Source organism: Schistocerca serialis, chromosome 8 (genome assembly GCF_023864345.2).
Source record: "Schistocerca serialis cubense isolate TAMUIC-IGC-003099 chromosome 8, iqSchSeri2.2, whole genome shotgun sequence".
NCBI classification, from domain to species: domain Eukaryota; kingdom Metazoa; phylum Arthropoda; class Insecta; order Orthoptera; family Acrididae; genus Schistocerca; species Schistocerca serialis.
Genome location: NC_064645.1, coordinates 551,396,678 through 551,415,981, shown reverse-complemented (window position 1 = coordinate 551,415,981; position 19,304 = coordinate 551,396,678). Strand labels below are relative to the sequence as shown.

Below are 19,304 nucleotides of genomic sequence, written 5' to 3'. Positions count from 1 at the left end.
TAAGAAGTTCATGGTACATTCTCGCACATAGTTCAACTTACGTAAATGGATATTTACTTTGAAAGTATCACTTTTCAAACCATCATTCACAATATTTTCCTGCAACCTGTTAGAAATAGGTTTGTTTCAGCAGTTGCCAGAGAGAGCAGATAACAGGCGACACCGCGCTTGCGCAACTGCCACGATGCAGCCCATATGTACATAGTGTAAAACAATGAAAGATCATACATTATGTCATAAAAGAAACAAGACATTAGAGGATACTCCAAGAGCATTGGAATTTCGTGAACCATACTAAATTGGGCACATTTAAAGTGTAAACTTAAAGTGCACATTTGTATGCTCAGACTCCCAATGAAGTAGACCTCGACCTGATATTAACCTTTTCAGTCTGGTTTTCGGGATGTACATTTTCTTGGAACACCAGTACTGTACTATATCATGTTTGGTTCTTTATTATGGCATAATGCCATACATGCTAGAAGATGAAAATGTGCACTTGAAATGTAGCGAACAGTTGAAACTAACCAGTACTGTGGAATTAAATATTTCGTTACAAATACATTGACTGCCTCTGCGGAAAAGGTTAATAAAAGTCAAATTTCTGTAGCAAACAGACAAAAATAATTCATTGTTCTGCAAGGCAATTAATGCTTGACTGACAGAGAGGTGGAAATAAAATAAAATCTGAAACTAAAAACATATGTTAGCCTTCCGTAATTATGTGAATGTATTTTAATTCACTTGATAGCTCCTGGCCACAGACATCCGTTTTGTTTTCATTTGAAGTGAGAGTAAACGAAGGGGAAACAGCAAAATCACTAGCCACCCAGCTGAGGTTCCTGAACAAGATGCAGCACACGAATTCCCTGACTGTTCCCGCGCCTTCACCATCAAGTCCGGCCTGGGGGTCCATCGCCGCCAACAACACCAGGTGGCAGCCAACGCGGACATCGTGACGGACCTAAAGATGCGAGGTGGTCCGAGGAGGAGGTCCTCTCGCTTGCCTGGGCGGAGGTGCAGCCTTCCCTTCGGAGGGACTGCCGGTCCTTCTTCACCAATCAGGAGCTCCTCCGACTCTTTCCCGACAGGTCGCTCGACTCCATCAAGTGCCAGAGGCAATAACCTGCGCACAGCCAGCGTGTGCAGGAGTTTCTGGCCAGCCTGCGGGAGAGGGACGTGGAGGAGCTGGCGTCCAGCCTGGGGCTGCCGGGATTGCCGCCACCAGACGGGGAGAGGACACCGCCAGGGACACCGCCGCCAGATGCCGATGTCGATGTGACTATCTGGGAGCATCTAGCGGGACATTCTGGGCATGCTCCCTGATGCCTTCGCCACCGTTGGCTCCAAGGGGGGGAGAATTCACAGGTCGACGCCGCGCTCGCCACCTAAGCGGCAGCAGCCACCTGAGTGCCGGAGGGGGCGGCACTGGTGGGAGTTTGCATGGACACAGGAGGCCTTCCGGAGATCCCGCGCACGGTGCGTGCGGGGCCTCCTCGATGGCACCCTGTTGCAGCCGCCACCGGACATCCCCGGTCTGTAGGACTTCTGGGCCGACCTCTCCCAGCAGCAGCCGCAGTCCACCGCTGGTGCCATCAGTGACCGCTTCCTGCCGCACTCGCAGCCCGTGGACTTAAGACTGCCTATGGCGGCCGATCACAATAGAAGAGGTCACTGCTTCTCTGCCACCCAGGGGTTCTGCGCTGTGTCCGGACGGCCTTACTCCAGTCGAGCTGCGCCACCTGCCACGTGACGTGATGCTGAAGCTCCTGAATTTCCTCCTCCTTGCGCAAGCACTCCCTCCCTCCCTCCTCCAAGCCCAGACCACCTTACTTCCCAAAACGGCTGCACCAGCATCCCCCACTGACTTTTGCCCCATCACCATATGCTCGGTGCTGGCGAGGACCTTTCACAAGGTCCTGGCCTCGCGCCTGATTCGTCTGTGTGCTGTGGACGAATGTCAGCGGGCTTTCATCCCTCGGGCTGGGGTGCTGGAAAACACGTTCATCCTCGACCAGGCCCTAGTCGACGCAGTCCGCTCCTGCCGGTCTATCTTTGTTGCATCTCTCGACGTGTCCAAGGCATTCGATTCGCTCAACCATGCTGCTCTTCAACCTGTGCTGAAAGCGCATGGTCTTCCGACTGAATTTGCCGACTACGTCGAGAGCTGCTACGGGGGCAGCACGACTGTGATAGCGGGCAGCGGCGGCGTGGGCATGGCCGTGTAGCCATCAAGGGGTGTCCGTCAAGGGGACCCGCTCTCTCCCCTACTCTTTAATATGGCCTTGAACATGATGCTTAACACCTTGCCTTCCCGGATTTTAGGTCGCAAGATCAATGCTGCGGCCTTTGCTAACGACGTCCTGCTGTTTGCATCAACGAAGAGAGGACTGCAGTCCCTCATCGACGCAGCCACAGCTGCCCTCGCCCATCTGGGGCTGCACATCAATGCTCAGAAGTGTTTCACCCTCGCCTTAGTGGCTTCGGGCCGCGAGAAGAAGGTGAAGGTGGACGACACCGTCACCTTCACAGCTGGCGACACCACCATGCTGGCCCTATGCGTGGGTGAAACCTTCCAATACCTGGGGCTGCAGTTCTCCTCTTCCAGTTGGTGCCTGTCCCATCCTCGCCACCATCTGCAGCAGCAGCTGGACGTCATCACCCGGATTCCTCTGAAGCCGCAACAGTGCCTCTATGCCCTCGTGCATGTGCTGCTGCCAGGCCTGTATCATGGGCTGGCCCTCAGCCACACTCAGATCGGTGCCCTGAACACCACGGACACCGCAGTGCGCACAGCTGTCAGAAGATGGTTCTGCCTCCCAGCACACACACCCTTGGGCTACTTCTACTCTCCTGTAGCCCATGAGGGCCTCGGCATTCCATCTGCTGTTGGATGGGCCCTATTCTATGGCGGGGCCGCCTCCTGACACTGCAGAAGATGGGTCCAGCTGTGTACGTTGCGGGCCTGCGCCGTGTACAACGCAAGGTCGCGGCACTCAAGCGGCACTTAACGTGGGAAGGCCACGTCCTCATGATGTCGGAGCAGGTCGGGGACATGTGGGCAGCTCGCCTGCACGTCGCCTTCGACAGTGTGGCCCTATCGGAGTCTGCCACCACCCGGGGGCAGCACCAGTGGGTCACCTACACCAGTCGTCTTCTATCTGGGCGTGACTTCATTAACGCCATCCGCACCCACATCAACACCTTGCCCTCCAAGGCGTGTCAAAGTCGCGGGCGCACGGCTGACAAGCGAGACTGCACAGGCTCCAGGGCTGTCGAGACCGTGAACCACTTCATCCAGGCTTGTGGACAAACGCACGGGTCCCACGTGAAATGTCACAACGCTGTTGTGAAGTACCTCGCGCGTGGACTCGCTCAAAGGAGCTTCGATGTCTCAGTGGAACCCCACCTTCGAACATCAGAAGGCATCCACAACCCTGACATCATCGCGGTCAAAGACGGCCAGGCCTACATCATCGATGCCCAGATAGTCAGAGACCACTTCCGGCTTGACTGGTGTCACCAGCAGAAGGTGGCGAAATACAAAACGCCGTCCATCAGGCGTGCTGTCCTCGACCTTCGTCCCGGCGCCCAGAGTGTTGTCTACTCCTCGGCCACCTTGAACTGGAGGGGAACCTGGTCCCCACAATCCGCGCGTGACCTCTTGAAGCTGGACTTCAAGGTGTGGGAATTCGCCATCATTTCATCAAGGGTGCTGACATCGTGATGCGCCTCGTACAAGATCTTCGAGCATATGACGGGTCATCCCCCGATGCCCAGGGCTGGTGTTGGATAGAGCACTGGTTCTCTTCTACCCTGACTCCTGGGGTCTATCACAGGAGTAATAACCTGTCTTTATTCCTTCTCTTCTTGTTTCTGTGTTTTGTTTTGTTATTTAAGTTATGTTTATTTTCTATCTTTATACATTGAGGTGTTACGCCCTTGTAAGCCTTCACTCTGGTGGAGGTACGGCGTGGAATAGTACACCTATTTACCTGTATCTCTTGTATGTGTTATTCGTTGGAATAAAAACAGCTTTGAATAAACACGGGTCACATGGAGATTACCCACTGTAATGCAGACTGCTCTGCGCATCAGACCTGGTTCTACGATATATGCTTACCGCGTCAATACTAAAAAGACTCGAATTTTCAAAAATATGTTCATCTTATAGGGCGCATCTTTCTGAAAAGTCTGAAACATGAAAGATACGTGTTTGAGGAAATGTAAGACACGTTATTTGGTCTTAAGTGTGCTAAAGTGCAGTGCCACGCCTCTTCATATAGCATTCTTCTATCGCACGTCACTGTATTTTGCTCTGTGGAATTGAAACGTGTATATTTTGTAATGGATGCCGTGAAACTATATTCAGGACAGTGGAAATTGAAATGTCCTATGGTTCCTCTCCTGCTCCCAGACAGCCGGTTTGACAGCCTGCCCTCTTTAAAAAAAAATCTCACAATTAATAGCAGAACGGATTATTTCTAATCGGGAGAACAAGAACTCTTCAGAAAATTTGCACTCTTTATTGCCTATTAGCTAATAACTTGATGTTTTGAGTGACATAAAATTAAATGTAGGATACATAAAACCAGTAAAGGCAAGAGACAAGCAAGAAAGTACACATTTCTTCAATCCTTAGTTCCTAGCATTTTTTCTCTCTAATCTTGCTGCAGCTTTACATGGTGTGCTTTCCTTATTGCGAAAGAATCTATTACCTCATCAAAGTTCATCAAACGTTTTGCTACATAAAAAATCGAAATGTCATTATCTAATACTGCGTAAGCTGTTAATACAAATAATACCCAAGACTGGTGAGGTTTCTCAATCTGATTACATCTATTTTATCACGGTCGGCTAGATAAAACAAAATAGGCCTTTCTTATATTGCAGCAATTTTGTAGCACACACTAAATAAATGAGACTGTTTTGGCAAAAATGGTCATTTTTATAACACGACAGAATATAATTCACAAAGTACCGATATCAAATGCCTATTATGCCTACTACAAGCAAACTGCTTTATGTTAGGAATTAATTTCACATTTCATTCATAGGCATCAGTTTCTCACGCATAAATTTGGAATCATCTTATTGTTCCATAATTTGTGTGATGTCCCCGTTTCTTCTCCTTCCTCTTTCTAACAAACAATCATCACAAACTCCGTGGCTATTCCTGCCATTGTCACAATTTGTTCGCCGATTAACTTCACTAACCCTGCCGGAATCATAGGTTTAGTTATCCCACAATTATTCTCCGATTAGGCGTTATTATGTGTTTGTACAACACGTTTTCCATGTTACTTCCAGAACAGAACTTAAGCGACTGCTAGCCGGGGACTGTTCAACTGGTCCTTACTAGTGTAGCGATCTGGCCAAAAATTTTCTGTCAAAATTTCATTTTCCTGGGTACACCGAGAAGACGATACGTCATCTTTCTCACCTGTTATTCCTGTTAGTCATTTATTTCCAGTCTGGTAGTCTGAATCTATGGATTTCGCTAGTAATTATAACAACACTGATCATTCGCAACCCCATAAATGGAAATGTCGCGTGACTAGGGCCTCCCGTTGGGTAGACCGTTCGCCGGGCGCAAGTCTTTCAATTTGACACCAGTTCGGCGACTTGCGCGTCGATGGGGACTAAATGATGATGATTAGGACAACACAACACCCAGTCCCTGAGCGGAGAAAATCTCCGACCCAGCTGGGAATCAAACCTGGGGTCTTAGAACTGAAATTCTGTCATGCTGACCACTCAGCTACCAGGGATGGACATCAATCACATAATCAGACAGCGATTGGCAGTCGCTCAGCTCATATAGCCCCGTCCCCTTTTGTCTGCAGAAGTTTATTTTTAGATGCGATGAGGATTCTCCTGTCAGAGACATCACGTACACTATGCACACATTCAAAAATCAACTTAAAATGTGTTCAAAAATGTTCAAAAACCAACAGGGATGCATCTCAAAATCATACGAATAACTGATAGACCAACGTGCGCTGGATGCTAGGTGCTTTATGAAACACATTTCTTTTCCCTCCAGAATATGAATTTGGCGCCCCATTTTCCTGGTAGCATCTAGCTGCTTGTTGCACAGCCAACAGCCACATTCTTGTAGCCAGAAGTGGGAGAATCTACTACTCAAACGTGACTCAACTACGCATGCACATGAGCCCATTCGTAACTGCTAAAACGAATCTAATGTAAACAGTTCTGCTTTCACGCTCATCAGAGGCAATTTGTTGTTATGAAACATTGCATAGTTTTCCTAAAGCCTTTGACACATTTTGCTGTTGGCAGACGATTGCATGAGCACTGTGTGTCATTATTGTATATGGCGCATTTCATTTGCAAATTAAGTTATTTTCGATTTTTTCTCTCGTTTATGTTTTATTGTTAAAGTATTATTCTGCAGTAGTGGGATACAGTAATATCCTTTGTTAGAGTATTAGTTCTTACCAGTCAAAATTGCAAAATTTTAACAGAAAACTAAAACAATGAAAATTTCCCAGAATTCTAAAAAATGCCCGGGTTATTCCTGTTTTTCTCCCAGATGAAAAAATTTCCGCTTTTTTCCTGGATCTCCCGGTTGTCCCAGGTCGTATACACCCTGTATTACCTAATGGTTCAATAAGGTGTCATGCTGTCATTGTTCAGTGGGTTATGTGTGGAGGAAATGATGATCTGATGCTTAACTGAAAATACTGTAATTTAAATTTACTATATCTTTTATACAAATAAAGTTACAGAGTTGATATTTGCAACATTTTTCATTTTAAGGATGCATTTTTATGTGAAACGTCGATCGTTAAGATTGATAAAAGTGTTCAGATTTTAGAATTTAGGTCTTTGTTACAAAACTTGTTAATTTCACTTTAACAGTAAATCCTAAACTATTATAAATATGATCAATATTTAAGTTTTATTGGGATCACCATGAAAATTTAAGAAAAATAGTAGATAAAAATTACTGTGGCTTCATTCCCTGAATTACTACAGAATTAAGTAGTTTTCATGAATGTTTCCCTTTATGGCCGATCTTAGGTCCACCATATTAAACACTGTTACACCACACTGGGCACAAACAGCTCCTACGGGGTTTCCCTTTAGCGCAGGTTCTCGTCTGTCTCACTTGCACACTACAGCGCTTAGGCCTGACCAGCCTGGATTCATTCAGCACAACAGATGCCTGTGAATTTCCCCATCTTGTGGCGAATCTGTGCTCTTCGTGGCACACGGTTCTGGATGACAGGATTCATTTCACAATTCCTGGAAGGTTCTCTCTTTCGGCCACATACTTAAACGAGAGCGAAATGCTCATTAACTCACACACCTCCACTTCATAACATGTTGGCGTGCCATATATGTTATGAAGTAGCACCCAAATTTACAAAACACAAATTCATAATACAATAACATAAATCTAAGTGCCGGATCAATAGTGTAATTATTTGTAGTGGTGTTCACGCAGCATGCTTTAAACTTAAAGAAACTTATATCTAATATAAATTATGAATTGTGGGATATTAATTAAATGCCAAATAAAACTATACATTTACCAAAATCGACAGTCTAATGAAATGTCGCAGAAACATCATTGCCACTGCACTCACTTTCACAGAACTTTTTCATCACAATGAAGTCTCCAGCAGCACTCCACAGAGTCAGAGCCAAGAACCCCACCAAAATTCTGTGTGGCTCTGCATTCCATCACCATCATTTTATGGGAACAAATCTGTTGAAATTCGATTTGGTTGTAGATACCACAAAACAAACGCTTTCTGAAACCACCCAGGATTTGCACTGAACTCTTCCCGTGCTGGAATTGATACAAATAGATCTAAACTACACCATAAACAATTGATTTACAGCGTTTGTAAGATGCTCATAAATTCTTCAATGATTCTGATGTTATTCAAGTCCCACTAGAGACATGCATCTCGTGACTGATTCTCAATCAACTTCATTGACAAATTAATATTTTCTTTTAAATTAAATAACTCCCTTCGACTCAAAACTAACAACAAATATGAACAAATCTCACCCCTTGTTTAATTCCATGCAGTGAAGTTGCGTACACAAATTGTTACTCCATACAACAATAAATTATTCCCCCAAAATATTCTCAGATAAGTAGATAAACATAAATCTGTCTTCCTAGGTAAGCATTATTAATTTTCATTTTCCAAATTTCCCCAACCTCCATGCGCCCAAATTTGTGTGACCATAACCTATAATTTGGAAATTACAACAAACATAAAACCATCCAAAAACTTAAGCCTAACACATACATACACATATATAAATCCCTTATATACCCCCCAAAAATCTAATTTATATGCATACTGTGCACTGATTTTTGACTTTATACCGTTCACCAAATAATCAAGTTTCCTGACCTCCTTGCACCCAAATGTGCATCTAAACTATCTCTTTATAATTGCACAGACCTTGTGCAGGAAAAAAAAAAAAAAAAAAAAAAAAAAAAAAAAAAAAAAAAAAAAAAAAAAAAAAAAAAATCCTTATGTGACTAAACAACAAACAAGCTACAATAAATCATGAAATAAAACATTGCAAATTACCCCTCCAAGTAATCTTATAATCTAAACACAGATACACTTATTTCTTAAACTACTTTCCCCTTCTCAATGTACAGCCTCAATTTTGTCACATTTCTTTTTCCTGGAACAGGGTTTTGAGTTGGTAGGCATTAGGGTGCGAACATTCTGCCACTACAAATGGCCCATAGTACAGCTCAAACAATTTTTCTATTTCTCCACCCACTTCGCTGGACTTTTCTTTCGTACGTACTAGGACTTTGCCTCCTACTTTGCATTTAATTGGTTTGTACCACCAATCATGCCATTTCTTCCTTTCCGCTGCCAGCTTCTCCATACAGGATTTTATCGCCTGCTCCCTCTCAGAGGCTGACTCAGCTTGGCACTGCGGGAACTCCACAGTCTCCGTTAATAGAAATTTCTGTTTGACTCCTGTCATCACCTCCAAGAGCGAATATTGAGTTATGTTACTTTTCACACTGTTTAGAATGTCCTCAAATAAACATACATATTCCACCCACTTTGAGTGTCTATCACTTGCAGAAGTCTGACGTAGTCATCCAACTTTTCGCATATAACGCTCGCAAGGGTTACTCGCTGGGTGGTACATAGATATTTTAATGTTTTTCATACCATGGTCATTCATAAATTTGTTCCAAACGTTAGATGTAAACTGAGATCCGTTGTCAGATAACAACCTTTCTGGTTTGATTATGTTTTTAAAGACATCCTTTTCTAATTTGGCTATCAGCATCTTGCTGTTAGCTTTCTGTATCAAATAAAGTTTAATAAATTTTGAAAAGAGGTCCACAACAACAAATATGTACTTCATACCACCACATTGTGTGGACAGTGGGCCAAAATTGTCAACCACCAGTAACTCTCCTAACTTGGTCGATATTATACTCTGCATTACCCTTGTTGAGTTGTAGTGCAATATTTTACTCGCTGACATTGATCACAGGCTGCAAAATACTTTACTCACTGACATTGATCACAGGCAGCCAGCCACGCATGTATCCATCTGGCGAGGTTATTAATGTGGATGTACTGCTCTCTAAGTTCCGTGCACTTCTGGGCCCCATAATGACCGTGACTTACATGGATGTAATCTATCAGCTGTTCCACATGTTTGTCTGGGAAGCATAGTCTTCTCATCTTTTCTGCGAAACAGCACAACCTTGTGGATCTTGAAACAGCGGGGTATTTTTTCACAACCCTTGCTGTCAAAGTTGATTTTGATCATCTTCAGTTCAGGGTCATCACTTTGCACTCTCTGCATATCCCTGCAGACCACAAGAATTTCCTTTTCCGCCAGTACTCCTTTCATGTACAGCAGCTGAAATTAGTTCTTTGTCTCCTCCCCATCATGGTCTTCCTCTCCAACGGGTAGCCGCACCAGAGCATTGACAATACAATTATATGTCCCTTTAATGTAGCGTATCTGGTAACTAAATTGCTGCACGAATATTGCCCAGCACATCAAACGGTCATTTAATATTCTATAGTGTTGCAGAAAGCTAAGGTCCTTACGGTCAGATAGCACTGTTACCTCTACACATTCCAAATACATATGGAAATTTTTGAATCCATACACGATTGCAAGCAGCTCCTTCTCTGATACACTGTATCTGCGTTCGTGCTTGTTAAGTATGTGGCTGGCGAAAGCCACACTCTAGTGTTCTATCGTCCCATTGATTTGTTTTTCTTGGAAGATTTCACAGCCTATCCCATAATCTGAGCTGTCTGATGACAAACAGAACGGAAGGGTCATGTCAGGATAATAGAGCATCTTGTTAGCACACAATTTATCCTTTATGTATTGAAATTCCTTTTCACATACCTCAGCCCATTTCCAGGATGTGTTTTTCTTTAATAATTTACATAAATTTGGGTTATTCATTCATTCCTCCATTCACCAAGGATTTTTGATAAAACCCACATAATCCGAGGTACGATTTTAATTGCTTTCTGTTGGTTGGCCTTTTACAATCTGTGATCTATTTTAGTTACTCCATACTTGGTAACATTCCCTCAGATGTAAGAGTGCGTCCTAGAAACTGAATTTCGCATTTGGCAATCTTTAACGTCATCCCACCTCATCTTAAGGCCACAAGCACTTCCTCCAGTAATTTACAGTCTTCGTACCAGGACTCCGTTGCTATTAAAATGTTGTCCACATAGATCACCAACTTACTCATCAAGCTTACCACTAAGACATGGCTTAGCACTCTCACAAATACTGCCTCTGAAATTGTGAGGCCGAACGGTACAACCTTAAACCGGTAGCTTCGTCCTTCGAATAAGAAAGCTGTGTAAAGTCAGAGTGTGTGGGATTTGCCAAAATCCTGAGGTAAAGTCAATACTAGATATCAATTTTATGTTGCTGACACTGTTACAGCGGTTCCTCCATATTACCAAGCTGGTCAAATTCTCTCACAATTACCTTATTTATCTTACGTGCATCTAACACGATTATAACCAATTTGTCTTCTTTCTTTACAGTTACAATGAGATTACAATAATCGCTCCTACACTGCTCTATAATATCCCATTATAGTATCTGCATTAACCTGGCCTTGACGGCTTCCCGATCAGCAATAGGAATTATATAAGGCTTGCACTTAGTCGGCTTGCGTGGCTTCAGTTTAATGGAGTATTCAAAGTCTGTTACTTTACCAGGATGATCAGAAAATATGTCCTCATAACAGCACAACAATTCACATAACTCCTTTTTCTCTACTTCCAATATACCCTTGACTGCTTCTACCGTTTCCTTTATCTTGCCACACATACTGTTCTCTTCATTCCAACCATGCGTAATTATGGTGTGTGCAATCTGGTTGTCCCCAGTCAAAAGATTCTTAAATTTTACTTTTCTTTTTACACCCTCAATTTCAAAATTCAAGCAACTTCTCATACAGCGAAGCAAAGGTTTAGATTTACATAAGAAATCTGTTCCCAGCACCACATCTTTTACAAGTTCATTCACTACAAAGCATCCTACACTAAAATGATTCTCCTCGCACTTGAATTCCAAGAGCACTTCTTGCCTTATTGGCTTACTTAAACCACCAACTGCCATTTTAATTTTTACACTGTTTACAGGTAGTAATACTAATTTCTTATTCTTTAACCTATGTATAAAACATTCCGACACTGCTGACACATTACTTCCAGGATTGAACAGTGTGTCTACTTTCTCGTCATCTACTTTAATTTCAATGAGAGACTGTACATTAATCATTTCTTTTCGCTCTAAACACTGTTCCCTCAATAAATCATTCTCTATGTCTCGTCCCTTCTCTTCCATCTCTAGAGTCCACATATCCTGTTCGATCCACCCCTCAATTTCGTACTCGTCCCAAAATAATTGATTAAATGCTTCTTTCACTCCAATTTTATTTTTTCTCCCTTCTAGACATCTCGCTATCTTAAACTTCTCGAGTCCAGAAATGGGGCAATAAAGATCATAATATTCTACCGTACCATCGCCATCAGTTACAATAAAATCACATTCCTCCTTACGATACCATTCTGTCCAAATATCACTTTCTATATTAGAATCAAACTCACAATATTCTCCCTTAAAATTATTGACATTAGTAGCTACGACATCACTATAATGAAATAAAGCATTACTTTTTACTTCCACGTCATTACAAACACCTTCACAAACATAACTTTCAACAGCCGGTGATACATCATACAACTCGCTACATAAAACCTCATTCACCCCCGTCGACAAATCATCAATACAAGAACCGTTCACAGTTTCACTATCCTCTGCCATTACATCACTGTGTTTTGATTTAAACCCAAGCATAATACCTTTTCCTCTCCTACACATTCCTGCATCACATTAAGTGCAGATTGCACATCAAATTCAGATCCACATTTATTCTCAGACAAACATTCAAGATACACAGATCCATCCAGAATTTCAGCTTCACCTCCATTAGTAGAGAGATACGCACAGATCTCTTTCTCTGAAGTATCAATACGAGCAGCTTTCATTAACTGCAGCACATAAAACATCATTATTACCTTTCTCCAAAAATAATTCACCAATATCTGTCGATACGCAAATTCATCAACAGCTGATGAGACCAATGCTATGCTGCCCTTATTGACCTCCTTAACAACTTTTGCGTTGACAACATCACCTGAAATATCATCACCTTCATCACTATAATCATTACCGCTGGTTAGTACCTCTTTAGAATTTTCTATACCATCTAACTCCACCAAATTCAGCTCCACTTCAGCCCCCTCTTGGCACATAGAATCTTTCATTTTATTAACATTCACACACTCTTTTGTCTCACATTCATAAAACAAATCATTTAGCCCTAAATAGTCGTAATCGCCTTTATCGTTATCCTTCATTATCTTAGGATTATACCTTTTATGTACAATCTGATTTGAAAATTTACCTATTTGATTCTCATCCCTTAGTAATTTCATTTCAAAATTCTGTCACCTTTCTGCTGATTTATTGACATCTATCAGATTTCTGTTTACTTGCGTCCCATCCATCGCCAGTTTATTTTACCATCCTCGGACCTGAAATGCGGCAAAACTTAGTTTTCTGATCTTCCATTACACAGGTTCATTATACCAGAAGCCGGTCCCTCAAATCTACGTTCTTGGTGTCGGTCCCTGTCACGAAAGTATCCTTTCCCATTACCCGTTTGAAATTTATCATTTGAAGTGTTTCTGTTTCCGTTTCCCTTATCAAAACTGCTGTTTGCATTCCGTTGATAACTTCCCAGATGTCTTTCATAGTAGTTATGATTTCCACTCTGAAAACTATTTGTCTGCTTACTTTGCTATTTCAATTTAAAAGCGCGGTCTAATTTTTTTACAAAGCCCAAAAATTTGTCTATTGAGTTGCTAGGACTGCACTAGATCCCACTGCAAATTTTCCAGTAAAAGCCTTTTCAATGTCATAATTTCAGTAAACACTCCCAATGGATGTTTCACATACATTAATCTCACAAGTTCACATTTACAAAATTCTCACATCGACCCGTTCCCGTATTTACATGTTGGCCCATTCAGAAACACATTTTGGAGTCACGTTTGCTTTGCTTCACTCCAGAACTTGTTCAGGAAACTGCTTTCAAATATTTCGTATGTAGTGAATGTAACACTGTGTATATTTGCCCATGATTGCCGCTCACCTTCCAAATGTCTTTTCACGAATTTTATTTTCGCCTCGTCCTGCATGCTACATGCTGCTAGAAAATTTACTGGGTGATATTTCCCGTCGTCTCCAAAACATTTGACCATTCCTGAGTTCATCCACAGAACACTGATCACTGTAGAGGTTTGATGTGCAGCTAAAAAATTCAATTCGCTTTTTATTTCATTGATTTGCTTTTTAACTTCACCATTTTCAATTTTAATGCCAGATTCTACTTGTTCCTTTATTTTATCTACGTCTTTCTCCCCTTTACTTATTTGAATGGATAAGTAGCTAATAGCCTCTGTCGTCTCAGCCATTAGAGCATCTTGCCTACTCATACAATTTCTTACATTGCCTCCCAGATCTGCCTGCAACTTCTCCACCTTATCACTGAAATTTTTCTCTGCTTGTTCCATCTTAGAGTCAAGTATCCCAACTTCATCAGAAATTTTGCCCATTTCATACCGAATCGATTTTACTTTTCTGTCTATCAATTCCTCGATCCCATTAGTAATTTTACCTACTTCGTCTTTCACAACCAATGCTATTTGGATTGAACTGAATCAATTTTTAAATTTACGTCACCGATCTTGGTTTTAACAGAATCAATTTTTGATCCCAATTCTCTTACCACTTGCATTAATTGCGACATCATGTCTCCCCCAAATTCATCTCTCTTGCCTGATTTCGGACTATTTGTCCTACTAAATTCACAGCCAATCACACTCTCCTACTCCAACTCTGGACTAAGTGGCTCGCTAGTATTTTTGGACCCCACACAAGCTGGCTGACAGCTTAATATTAGCGATGTCTATTATTGGCAATTGAACTACAGAATCATACATAACCTCACTATCAGCGCAGGTACTTAGCTTTGTCATGCTGGATCTTTCTGCCATGGTAGTGCTGCCAATGTTGCAGTTGAAGCCGATGCTGAAGATCTTGTAGCCTCTGCTGTGGTACTGTAACTGCCGCTGATGGCTGGAACCATGCACTTTCGATGTCGCCTCTTCTTCCGCGTTACTTTTTTTTTATCACTGCTAACCACTGCTAAAACTCGGTGCACACAACTGTTGCAAAATTTGTAGTTCAGAGCCCCCATGCGAAATGCCTAAATTGCCACAGCCTTGGGGCCTAGACCACAGAATGTCGTTAACTGTGAGAATTACAATTGTAATTTCACAACTATTAAAGAAACCTAATATTCAGTCCTGCAATGATCTCACATTTAACTTTTGCGAGAGGTCCTGCCTATCAATGTTCAGATAATACTTTTGGAAACACTTTGCAGAATTCATATCCAATTCTAAAACTTTCCAGAGTTCATATTCAGCAACTAACACTTTCCAAAATCCAATCCTGTTCCAACACTTTGCAAGATTCTTATCCCTCAATTAACACTTCCCAAATTCCTATCCCGGATGAGCCCCCAATTGCAAGCTAACATCCCAGAGATGCTCGGGCTCACAAGTGGTTCCTCTTCGTCAAAATGTCTTGGCTCAAATTTGCCTAGGGGTTGAACTGCACGTGTCGCTTTACATGCCCTAAATTAGACACTTGTGACCCTTTGGTTAAATTGTCTGCCTGGTGGCAAGTTTGCAAAATTGTATGAAAGAAAGCGAAATTTTCTAAGTCATTTCACTCCGTAGCTATCTAAAGACCAACTGTTCGCTTTCATGTCTCCACCAGCACTGTCCCTCTGCCCATCTCCAGCTGTGTTTCCCGCATGCTGAACATTGTCACTCAGCTGACTAGTGGAGTTCCCTTCCCTGAAGCCATCCACCTGATTGGCTACAGCTTATTCTACATTATTTTACATTTTAACATATTTAAAAAACCAAAGCTTGACCACTTTCACGATCTAAATAAAGTAACAATAATATCCATTACATAATAAACGTTAAATTCTTTTACATAAAACCAATACAATTTCCTTCTTAACTCTGAATGTCATGGCCAGTAGCCTTGCACCAGAGTGCTTTCTGATAAATAAATAAATAACAAAAGTAACTGTTATGCACTAAACTCTACAATAAATATTCTATTACCTAATGGTTCAATTAAGTGTCATGCTGTCATCGTTCAAAGCGTTTTGTAGAGGAAATGATGATCTGATGCTTAACTGAAAATACTGATAATTTAAATTTACTATTTCTTCTAAACAAATAAAGTTACAGAGCTGATATTTACAACATTTGTCATTTTAATGATGCACTTGTAGATGGAATGTTAATCGTTAAGATCAACCTAAGCGTTCAGATTTTAGCATTAAAAAACTTGTTAATTTCACTTTAACAGTAAATCCTAAACTATTATAGATATGATCAATATTCAAGTTTTATTGGGATCTCCCCGAAAATTTAAGAAAAATGATATATCAAAATTACTGTGGCTTCATTCCCTGAATTACTACAGAATTAAGTAGTTTTCATGAATGTTTCCCTTTATGGCCGATCTTAGGTCCACCGTATTAAACACTGCTATGCCACACTGGGCACAAACAGCTCCTACGGGGTTTCCCTTTGGTGTAGGTTCTCGTCTGTCTCACTCGCAGACTACAGCGCTTAGGCTTGACCAGCCTGGCCTCATTCAGCACAATAGACGCCTGTGAATTTCCCCATCTCGTGGCGAATCAGTGCTCTTTGTGACACACAATCCTGGACGACAGAATTCATTTCACAATTCCTGGAAGGCTGTCTCTTTTGGCCATATACTTAAATGAGAGCGAAATGCTCGTTAACTCACACTAGACACCCCCTATGTGCAGTAGAGAAACATCACCAAGATTGCTGCAGGCACTGATCTAGGCTTTAGCCCAGAAGATATGTTGGTAATGCAGAATGTAAGATATCATTTTTAATGGTGGAACAGACAAAAACTCCCCAACAAGCTTAAATCTAAGAATATTGTGGTCCAACTTCGACAATATTTATTATATAGTAAACTTAACTACACAAGTAAGTGTTTCACCAATGAGAGGAAAAGCCAGATTGCTACTCATTGTAAAGATGATACACATCAACCTGGAGGGAAGAGGGACGGGGAAGCGAAATGGATAACTGGGTACAAGTGGGGAGGAAGGAAGATGGCTGTCTGGCAGAGCATGCAGGGACTATATTGCCAACAGGTGCAGCATTGGGAGGCTGCGGAACAGGGATGGGAGAATGGGGGAGGGAGGGTGGAGACAAAAAGGAGAGTAGCAGGAAAGGGGAAAGACTAGTGGGTGCATTGGGAGAGGATGGCTCACAGAGAGGTGGGAGATGCGGGCAGGGAGTAGGTGATAGGACAGAGGAGTTATTGTAGGCTGAGGCCGGAATAATTTTTGGAGCGGAGAATATGTTGTAAGGATAGCTCCCATCTGCACCGGGGAGTATCCACATGGCTGGGGCAGTGAAGCAGCTATGGAAATCAAGCATGTTATGTTCAGCTGCATGTTGTGCTACAGGGTGGTCTCCATTCATCCCAGTGGACAGATAGTTGGTAGTCATACCAGTATAAAAAGCTGTGCAATGATTGTAGCAGAGTTGCTGTATGACATGGCTACTTTCATTAGTGGCCTGGACTCTGATGGGGCAGGATAAGCCCATGACAGGACAGGAATGGTAAGTTCTGGATGGGTGGATTGGACACATCTTGCACCTGGATCTTCCATAGAGATATAATCTCTGTGGCAAGGGTTTGGGACTGAGAGTGGCATAAGGATGGTCTAGGTTGTTGTGAAGGTTGGGTGGGCAACAGAACCCCACAAGAAACAACTACAAAGGAGTGCCCCCTTCATCACCTAAGTCTGGATTGCAAAAGCTGAACCACATCCTTTGTCAGAGCTTTGATTACCTATCATCATGCCCTGAAATGAGGGACATCCTACTGAAAATCCTTCCCACCCTTTCTAAAGTGGTGTTCCGTTGCCCACCCAACCACCACAATATCCTAGTCCATCCCTACTCCACTCCCAATCCCAATCCCTTGCCACAGGGATTACATCCCTATGGAAGATAAGACATGCCCAATCCACCCACCCAGCACCTCCTGTTCCTGTGCTGTCACAGGCTTATCCTTTCCCATTAGATTCCAGGCCACCTGTGACAGCAGCCAAGTCACGTACCAGCTCTGCTGCAATCACTGCATAGCTTTTTATATTGGTATTACTATCAAAGAACTGTCCACCAGAATGAACAGCCACCACCAAACTGTGGCCAAGAGCAAAGTAGGCACCCTGTAGCACAACATGCCTGATTTCAGTGGCTGCTTCTCTGTCCAAGTCATCTGGATCCTCTCCTCCTCCATCACCTTTTCTGAACTGTGCAGGTGGGAGTTATGCTTACAACACATTCTTCACTCTCAAAATTATCCCAGCCACAACCTACATTAACCTACTGTCCCCATACCCTCGACCCAACAGTTTCCACCCTGTCTGTCCTAACACCACATTCATATTCTCGTCTCCCACCCCTTTGTGAACAACCATTGCCAACACACCCACCTCTCTTTCCTCTTCCCTGCTCATCTCCTTTTTCACTTCCCGTCCACCACCCTCCCCACCTCCCTGCCCCACAGCCTCCCAATGCTGCACCTGTTCGCAGTCTAGACCCTGTATGCTTCCCCAGATTGTTCTCTCCCCCACCTGTACCCTACTGTCACTTCCCCTTCCTCACCCTCTCCAGATTGCTGCTTGCATTATACGTGATAGCTGCATTCTGGTCCGAGCTGACAGAGATGGCAGGTGAGTATCTATCTTTTCTTTATATTGTTGATATTCTAACCTGAAGTTTCCATTGTTCAAATATGTGCTTCACAAGAATGAATCTAATTAAATTTGCACTGATAAACTGCATCAAATTGATGATTAGTGTAATGACACAAATAATTCTGGAACTTCATCCTCCATTTTAGTTAGTGTTAGTAGCTCTTGAGAAGGTTGGTTTAGTTTGCAGACCATCAGTATTCCAGAAAGTTAAAGGGGCTGTACCAAACTGAACCTCTGTTTCTCAATGCAAAATACTTCCCCAAAATACAAATCTACTTCTAAAGCCAACCAATATGCTGATAACATACAATCCTTACAATAATCACCATCGCATTCCTGGCATTTTTGCTACACTTATTTGCAAGGAACAAGAACAGATGGGCAATTCTGGGAGGTAAAGGAACAAATAAATGGTGGAGGAATGGGGTGCAAGGGCAGATGAGATTGTGACTTTTAGAGACAAGATGTTATAACCATATTCTGTAGTACTTAACTCCTAGTTACACTGTCTTACCTATAAAAAACAGATGGACAAGATATCTGCATCCCTAAGAGAATAACTGCATGCTGAACACGAAATAAGAACGTTTCAGTAGCTGAGTCACATACATTTTTGGCTCCACTTGACAAGACACAACAATCTGTCAACAAATAGCAAAGAAAAAAAAACAATAATTTACAATTTTAATACTTATCTTGACAAAAACATAAAAGATCTGAACACTGAGAAAACTGACAGATGAAAGCATGGTATATTTTTACATCTAGTATTATGGTTGTGAATTTCACAAATGCATAACCATAA

General features: G+C 42.4%; 1 protein-coding gene across 3 annotated transcripts in view; it reads right to left on the bottom strand.

Moving 5' to 3' along the window:
• LOC126416337 (UDP-GalNAc:beta-1,3-N-acetylgalactosaminyltransferase 2-like) overlaps positions 1-19,304 on the bottom strand; it is a 154,614-nt gene that overhangs the window by 46,744 nt on the left and 88,566 nt on the right. For all 3 annotated transcript variants that reach the window (XM_050084008.1, XM_050084006.1, XM_050084007.1), the window contains one exon: positions 19,014-19,140. In XM_050084008.1, coding sequence (XP_049939965.1) covers positions 19,014-19,140 — 127 coding nt within the window. The remainder of the gene's footprint in view (positions 1-19,013; positions 19,141-19,304) is intronic.